The sequence below is a fragment of the Buceros rhinoceros genome, unplaced genomic scaffold (assembly GCF_000710305.1).
Source record: "Buceros rhinoceros silvestris isolate BGI_N320 unplaced genomic scaffold, ASM71030v1 scaffold26209, whole genome shotgun sequence".
NCBI classification, from domain to species: domain Eukaryota; kingdom Metazoa; phylum Chordata; class Aves; order Bucerotiformes; family Bucerotidae; genus Buceros; species Buceros rhinoceros.
In genome coordinates, this window is record NW_010430387.1 from 1 (window position 1) to 8,362 (window position 8,362).

Here is an 8,362-nt window from a genome sequence, read left to right on the forward strand (position 1 = left end):
GCCCAGCACACAGGGGGCTGCTGGGCTGCAAAGTCGGCTCACGTCCAGCTTCTCACCCACCAGCACCCCCGAGCCCTTCTCTGCAGGGCTGCTCCTGACAATCCCGCTTTTCAGAATATCCCCACATCCCCAAGTCCTCACGAGCTATAAAACGAGGCAGCTTTCAATTATTCAGTGTGGTCACAAAGCAGGGGATGTCACCGCAACATCTGCTGCAGCACTGGGCTGACACACAGTGACGCAGCGCTGCGCTGCTCCCAACACTCACGCAAACGCCGAGAGACCTCCAGGGACTGAGCGCCCGCTCCAAGGAGGGTTATTGCCAGCATTATATCAAGGGCTCTGCCTGCAAACATTTCTAATACGTGCTTGGGCTCACCCTCTGAAAGGTATTTAATGAAAGGAAAGGACTGAGAGACATTTACCTTTTTGGAGCACTTGGTCGTGGTTTTAAGACAGCACTTCTTGTGACAAGCGTATTTACATACTGCAAGCAAGAAAAACAGTACTTAACGCCAAAAAGCCAGATCGCTGGAGAAATGTGAATTAATACGAATTAAGAGGCTCCTCTCAGACTATCAGGTCAAAACCACATTGAATTTGCAGTTCCCAGGGGGCAAGTCTATAGTAGATCCACTCAAACAAACACCCCCAAAGCCTTTAATTTTAAAGGTTCCACATTTAAGTCCCTGAAACATTAAAAAAACCCCAACAGACCAACTTGGAAAATAATCCGTGAGTCACTCTGAGCTATCAGACATGGACACCCTCAAAGAGGGTGGAAACAGCACCTAATTTATCTTCTTCCTGCACTGGAAACCAGCCTGAAGTACCCCAGGGTTGGTACATCCCAGCGAACCAAAGCAATGCTGGAAAAACCAAAGCAACGGATCAACCTTTTCCCCTCAGAACAGCAAGTGACAGCAGCAAACACCCTTCGGAACCCCAAAGCTCCTTGCTGGGGTAGAGGCACGTGGCAGAAGAGCAGCAGAGCGTGCTTACATTTACAGACCGAAGCCCTGTCCATTATCCAGATCAAGGAGGAGCAATATTCACAGTAGGTGGGGATGCTGTACTGAGTCGCCTTGAAAATGTGGCCGTTGTGCTCTTCCACCTGCCAGGAGAAAGGTTGGGTGGTGAGCAAGAAGAGATGGGTGCTCAGTCTGCTGCCGAACGGGGAGAAGAACACGCTCAGCTCCCCAGCTTTGAGCTGGGATTTGCTTTTTCTTGCTCGTTTTGCTTCCTTTTCAGCTCAATAACCCCAGTGGCACCCCAGACACCCAGCCCGTGTGGGAACTGAACCATCAGGTTAGAAACTGTGTTTGACCGAGGTTGGCTGGCCAGCCGCTCCACGGCGCGTCCTCTCACGGCTGCACGGTCAGCGGGGCGACGTTCAGATGGCAGCACAGGACGTGCCACGAGCGGGTCTCTTCCCGCTCCTCATTCTGGCCACAGGGACACTGATTTTTGAATGCGCAGGCACAGAGTGCTCAACTCACCACGTCCACTTCCTTTTTTCTTCTCTTTTTTCGTTCCGTTTTTGGCACCTGGGATTAGAAAGAGATTTATGGGCATTTTCCCCAGGTAAAGCATACGGATGGCTCGTATCTAAGGTTGCCCGCTGCTTTCCAGCCCCATCCTCCAGTGTGCTGCGGCCCCAGGAGAGTCACTCTACTCCCCTACGGGTCACCCTCTTTTCAGAAATCCCCTGGACAACTGTCCCCATCTTCACCCCAGAGCTGAGACTAGCTGCTGCTCTAGCTCCAAGTCCAGCATCCGCGACCTAAAGCTCTCCCGTCTCATGGAGACACCCAAGGAGAATGTGGCACAGCACCGACAAGCTGATGCTCAGCCTGCTCCCAAGATGACCTGCCTGGAGAGGAGCCTGGGGAGGACTCGGAGCAGAAGAGCCAGAAGGTGGGATATTTGTACAATAAACACCAGCTCCCAAGCCCAGCCTGAGACCTCGTGGTTGTCCTCACGGACAATACGGGGCAGAAATTGAGGAGACCAGGTTTGTGAAAGGCACACTGCAAGCTCTGACTGCTCTACAAACTCTACCTAGACCCCAAGGACAACCACTGCCCGTGTCCACTTCTCCTGCAACCCAACCAATGGTGAAGCTCTTGGGAACAGCTCAAGAGACTAGAAAAACTTGTATCTTTGTCACTTTTCCTCAAAGATTGAAAAAAATCCCGGAACCAAAAAAGAAGCACCAGGAGCTGCCTTTCCAGCCACCCACAGATGGTTGTGGCTTTGCCCTGCAGACAACATCTCTCTGTTGGCATTGGCCAAGGCCCAGCTCAGCTCAGCTGTGAACTGGGGTTTGCTTAGCCCAGTGAAACACAACCAGCGAACCACGCCTTGTGTGCCAGCTTCCGCTGTCCACCTCAGCCGAAAGCAGAGGAGAAGACAACAGGGGTGCCCATGTGTCTACAGAGACCACAACTCCACGGAAAGACAGGTCCCAAATCTTCAAAGGACTTAAGAAAGTGCCAACTACCTTCACCGCGGTGTAGTCCAGGGGTTTGTACTCGATCATATATTCATCCAGGAAGACTTTGAAGGTATTGACCCAGACTTTAACTGGAGACTCACTCCAGTCCCTCTGCTCAAGCCTCATGGTCTTCTCCAGGATCTGCTCGAATAAGGCGTAGAGGTCCTTATAGCGGATGCTTTTCCCATCATCCATCTTTGAAGGAAAGAGAAGCAAAAAGAAAAGCAATTGTTACACGCCCCAGAGTGCCTGTTCTGCTCCAGACAATTATTTCAGCCCGAGTGGCTTCCAACTGCTTGGAGAAAGTCCAAGTATGATTAAAAGAAGGAAAAAAGGATCATCTAACAGAGAGCTGTTTCGTGACTTTCGGCAGGGTGGCTTCTCCGTGCGCAGAGCAGGAGGACATGAAGTGCCAGCTCAAGTCTTAAAGGGGAATTTTTGTACCGTTCTGGGCAATAAAACGGCTTTTTTTGGATCATGGTGATGATAAGCCATAGCAACCACCGCTCAGACTCACAAGTGGCAGAAGAGCAGAGCTCCGCCTTGCTTGGACATCTCCGCCACTCGCAAATGTAACACAAAGGTTTCCAGGCTCCTTGGGTGACGAAGAGGAGTTTACTGACTTACTGACATCTCCCTTTTGACGGGGAGCAAGCTGGAACGAGGAGACTGGAAATCTCCACTCAACGTACACCGAGAGCTGGCTCATGAGGAAGAGTCAGTCCAAATTCACAGCTCATGAGACCAAATACAAAGGAAGAGCATCCATCCTTTGAGACGAGCAGACCGGGAGTGGAAGGCTCAGCAACATCTCCACCACTAGGAGGACCCCGAGCACCTCATTTCTGCTGGAGGTGGAAGCTCTCAGCCATCACCCGGTCACTTACCGCCAACGCCGAGGAGTAAAAGCTGAAGATGTTTTGCCGGAACTCCTTCAGTGCTTTCTTGAACACGACATCCACCAGCGTGTCCTTCTTGCTGTCCTCGCTATCCAGTTCATTCATCTGGGAAACCAAAGGGGTTTATGCACCCACGCCCCACTGGCTGCGGCAGAGCACCACGTGAGATGAAGCTGCCTTGAAGAGCAGCTGCTCCACCGGGGGCAGACGATGTTAATGACGATTGCAAGGTGGTTTCTCCCACATGCAAACTAGAAACACGAGCATTTCCCCGCAGCCTTCAACTCCTGCCCTCCTAGGTCACCCACTTCTGATGCCACCAGGGGCAGCTCAAAGCAGTGGAAACTCTGAAGCTGCCGAGCTAGCGCAGAATGACTGCCCGGTGCATGCACCGCACCCTTGGGTGAGTTATCAGCCCTGCTGCTGCTGCCCCCACCATCATTCCAACTTTGCTGCCTCCATCTGCTCATCGAGCTCTCTGACGATTTAGCTGGAGCGGTGAGGACAGGAGTTACCTTTTTCAGGAGAAACTCATCCATGCTCTTCAAGTCGCTAGCGCTGGTTATGATCTGCAGCGAGTCGTTCTGCCACTGCACGGGCTCCAGAGCCACGTTGCTGATCTTGACGCTGCGCTTGCGTTTCACTTTGGGGGAAGGCTCCTTGTTCTCCTTAAACTCCCGCCGGTAGATACCTGACAGCTCGGGACTCCGCGGGGGAGTCAGGTGGTGAGGACCCAGCTCTAGGGGTGAGAATTAAAAAGGGAGAAAAGAGATTGAGGAGCAGCTGAACAATAATTCTGCCACTAAACCAAGCAGGAATTGGAAAAAACCTGCAGAGGAGGAAAGCACTGTGTGGTACTCGTAGGAGATTAAATGTCATCTCCCCTTTGGTTACTTCCTCCGTCAAGAGGCGAAACATCTGTCCATATCCAGATGGCTGACGGGAGGATTAGCAGCACAGAATTTCTTGAGAACCATTTTGGATCCCACCCTCTAACCTACTTGCCAGAGTTTCGGGCTGACGCCATCCATGAATTCCAGAGATGTGAACCAGCGTGGACATTTGATTTGTGCAGCTCCCCAAGCCGCTCTCCCGCAGCGACACCACACCCTCGTACCTGATACTCGGTTCACAGACACCCCGACCCTGTAGCTAAGCCAGTCCTCCTCGCTTCAATAGCTTTACTCAGGTCCCTACAATCGGGCTACGCTTGGTTGTAGCATAACGCCAGACTGACACGAGCTTTCCCCTCTGCCATGAGAGCGAACACAACTGCTCTGCTCCTCACAGCACCGGCCCCATGCCACCCCCCCGCTTACCTTCGCCAAGCTGCAAGCCAGAAATCACCTCCCTGCCGGGGGCTTCTTGCTCCAGCAGCTCCAGCAGCTCAGACTGGGTAGCAAGCTTCTCCCGTGGGTTCTTCTTCTCCCCCTGCTTTCCCTTCACCCAGAACCTCATCTTGGCTCGCTGAGGCCTGGAAATAATTCATGGAAAGAGGAACTGACTTAACTAGGAAAACGTCCTTCTACCCCGAACTACCCCACACCTCCTGGACCTTCATGGTGTTTGAGAGGAGTTAAATCCACACTTTGACCAGGGAAACCAGCCTGGGTGGTCTGGGATGGGACACCTGGCTGTGGTCAAGTAGGAAAGGCGGGACAAGTAACTCATGTGCTGGCTTTGGCTGGTGGAGCTCCAAAGGAGCTGGGGTGGTTCAGCAAGGTGACAGAGAGCAAGAAGGACACGGGAGGGACTCCTCTCCCATGTTTCCTACCTCCCGTCCGGAGCCAGGCTCTTCTGCGCAGCCACCAGCTTCCCGATCTCCCCCTGAGACATGGTCTTGTGCAGTTTCATCTGGCCTTCCCCGGAGGCGAGCTGCTGCACCGTCTGTAACGATTCCAAGCACAAAGCATTTAAAAACGAGACACTGCTGGGGACGCCAGCTGATTTTTTTTTCCTATCAAAAATTTGACTTTTCCTCTGTGACGCCCTTATTTCTATCTGCCTATGGGGGGAAACCTACGGTCCTGTTGAGCCGGCTACAACTAGAGAAATATTTTAACCACTCCTAAACCGAAAGGCATTTCCCTTGCTCCAAGCCCACATCGAGGTCCAACCTTCTTTCCCTCTGAGCAACCAATGAAGAAAATCAGTGTGCACCAAGCCATGGCTCCTCATCTCTCAGCCTGCACAACTGCCCCACCATCTTGGCCTGGGCAGCCCAGTTCTCCATCCCAGAAGGGCCCTGTTATCACGACAAAGTGATCTGTGGTGTTCTAGCACCAGAGGAACCTTCAGCCACGTGGATCTGTCCCAGCAGAGCTTCCTCCTCCAAGTCTGCTTGAGGACTCTTCAGAAAAGAAGACCAAAGTCTTTGTGCCAAGGACGTGTCAGAATGAATCCTTTAGAACTAAGAGGGTCTAGAAATGTGAAGGATCTCGGCTTTTGCCACCATTTAAGCTGCCCTGGGAGCATTTTCAGGGTGAAATGAATTTGCAACAATTTGGGACTCCAGGAAACGACCATAACAGTCTTGCCGTATTTTAAAGAAACAGCAATTTTTGTCCTTTTTTTCCAGTTGCAGCTGTGATTTTGGAGCTGGACTCCTGGGGAGACTCTTTCGTCGTGAGGAAAGCAGGGAAACCAGTTGCACGAAAGGATTCAGGTGATGACGGTCAAATATCTCCTGTGGCTTTCCCATCACCTAAATGTCTCAGCTGAATGCACTGTGTTTTGAAGCATTTCTTTCTCTTCTATTAAAAGTATTTCCAACAAAATTCATATAAAATAGGGGCTGCAGGGGAGTCACACTTACCATGTTTACTCTTCTTCAGTGTTTTATTCTTCACCCCTGGACTCACCTCTCTGCCAGCCAGGAGATGGCAGCACGAGGCAAAATCGCACTTTAATGCACTTTTTAGACAAAACTGGAAGCGGGATTTTCTACCATCAGGATCAGCGCCTCTCTCTGCTCTGCCCCAATTCTTGACCTACCACCGTTCAGCATCTCCCCTGCTACCACAGCAACCTCTCCAGCTTTTGAAAGTAAAGACTAAAAGGCATTTTTGGCACGAGATCCTTCTGTCTGAGGCACGCCTCTGAAGGGGAAGGTCCTCATCTGGATGGGAAACCTTCTCAAGATGCACCAGAAAACCCCCGGCCAGGGAACACCACAGAGCATCACACGAGGGCAAACGGCAACAGCCGGGGCTCTGAAGTTGTCCCCTGGATGAACCTGCATTTCACCTGCCCACACTAGCACGAGGGAACTCTGGCCAAGTGACTGGTCCCAGCAGGCAGCAGTGCTTCGCGCTGCACCGAGGAGCTTCCTGAGGTGCAACGCTCCCTCTGAATGGCTTAGGACAAGAGATCTTCTTTCACTGCTGGCTCTTCAGACGTGCTTGGGATCAGCGGGTGACTGATACTTGCTCTGATGTTTGTCAGTTTGCGGCTTTAGGATGGAGGCTGGATCGAAACGTTACCCAGGTCCCTCTTGCTAAGAGCCTCTGCCGAAGGAGGATGTATTCGGAAGGTACTTCTGGTGTGGTTTCTCTACCCAAGGCTTTCCCTTCATCTGCTGCGGGCTTCAGCTCTGGATGAGGACGCTCTTGGTCTTTGCTGCTCTGGACACCCCACACTTAGGTCAGGAGCATCTGTTTCTGGTGGGCCTCTACTTACCAGCCAGTGATGCACAATCATTGACTTGACGCTCAAGAAACCAACGGGCAAAGAGGGCTGGTTCACGCCAGTGCAGCTGGTGAGCCACCACATGCTCAACTTCACGAGGCCACACGTGATCTCTCTTCCATCTATCCAGCAGCCTGGCCGCTGAGCAGCACACTAAAAGAGGCTTTTTATCAGCAAATCGTAGCTGGGGGCAGGAGCTGTATGAATAAGCCATTCACAGCACGGAAACCAGCCCGCACATGGCGGCTGCCTGACTCGCCTTCATGTGAACATCACAAGACACAGCGAGTGTGTCTACACAGACATCGACCCACTTGAGCTTGTACCCAAACCAACATGCACCAGCACTGCTCTATCAGGGGCTGCTCCACCATCCGCAACACCCAGCTGGGCTCTGCTAATAAATAGCAACGAGCAGGCCCTCGATTTTGCTACTTGTGGCGATCCTGACCCAGAACAGCCACAAGCCAAAGGGCTGGTCCCAAACCTGCAATACAGAACAGAGATGGGAACACTGCACGCGTTGGTGGAACACTGAGACGTAGGGTATCGCTGAGCACACGACTACACGGGTAGTGTTTGCTAGAAAGCAGAACTCAACCACACAAGGGGGGGAAGTGGTGACCATCAGTTAGAGTTAGTGATGGAGAGGACAGAAGAGGAGAAGAGGGATGAGAGGGACAGTTGGCACCTACTACTACTGGCATGCGGTGAGAGCTGTTAAACCAGGTGAGCAGAGTCCCGAGGAGCATTTCCGAAGAGTGGAATGAGCCAGGTCGCTCCCAAGGACGGAGCTTGCCAAGCACCAGCCCAGCACCTTCCTCATCCCAGCGGGAAAGGTTTCCAGGGCTAACCGCTCCCCGCAAGGCTTTGTTGAGAGGGTAGCCCCCAGGAACACAGCACGGCACTCCAGGTACGGCACAGCTTTTGCCAGAATATGTAGAATGCTGCATTTTACTGCACGAAAATCCCCCTTTCCTGATCTACAAGCAAGGAGATGTGCAAAGATGCAGCCAGGAGATCGCAGATCACACAGCCACGTCTTTCAGCCAGGCTCAAAACCCTTGGAAATTTATCAAGAGCAACCTTAAAAATTCATGGAATTTGTAAATCTCTGACCTCTTCCAGCAAGGAAATAGTCCTGGAAAAAATTCACCCTTTATAACCAAAGCTGCTAACAGAAAAGTCACGAAAAGCCCTCCTTGGCCATCTGCCCTTCTGGGAAAAGCAGGTTTTAGGATTGCACGAGACGTTTGCCAGAGCCATGGCAAACTGAACC

At 52.0% G+C, this 8,362-nt stretch overlaps 1 protein-coding gene across 1 annotated transcript in view; it reads right to left on the reverse strand.

The window, feature by feature from the left end:
• Positions 1-425: 425 nt before the first annotated feature.
• Positions 426-8,362, reverse strand: part of MYO9A (myosin IXA) — a gene marked incomplete at both ends in the record, with an annotated part of 37,340 nt that continues 29,403 nt past the window's right edge. Inside the window, 8 exons of the mRNA XM_010143025.1 lie at positions 426-487; positions 1,003-1,114; positions 1,500-1,547; positions 2,504-2,692; positions 3,385-3,501; positions 3,912-4,135; positions 4,716-4,870; positions 5,171-5,283. Of these exons, the coding sequence (XP_010141327.1) occupies positions 426-487; positions 1,003-1,114; positions 1,500-1,547; positions 2,504-2,692; positions 3,385-3,501; positions 3,912-4,135; positions 4,716-4,870; positions 5,171-5,283 (1,020 nt within the window). The remainder of the gene's footprint in view (positions 488-1,002; positions 1,115-1,499; positions 1,548-2,503; positions 2,693-3,384; positions 3,502-3,911; positions 4,136-4,715; positions 4,871-5,170; positions 5,284-8,362) is intronic.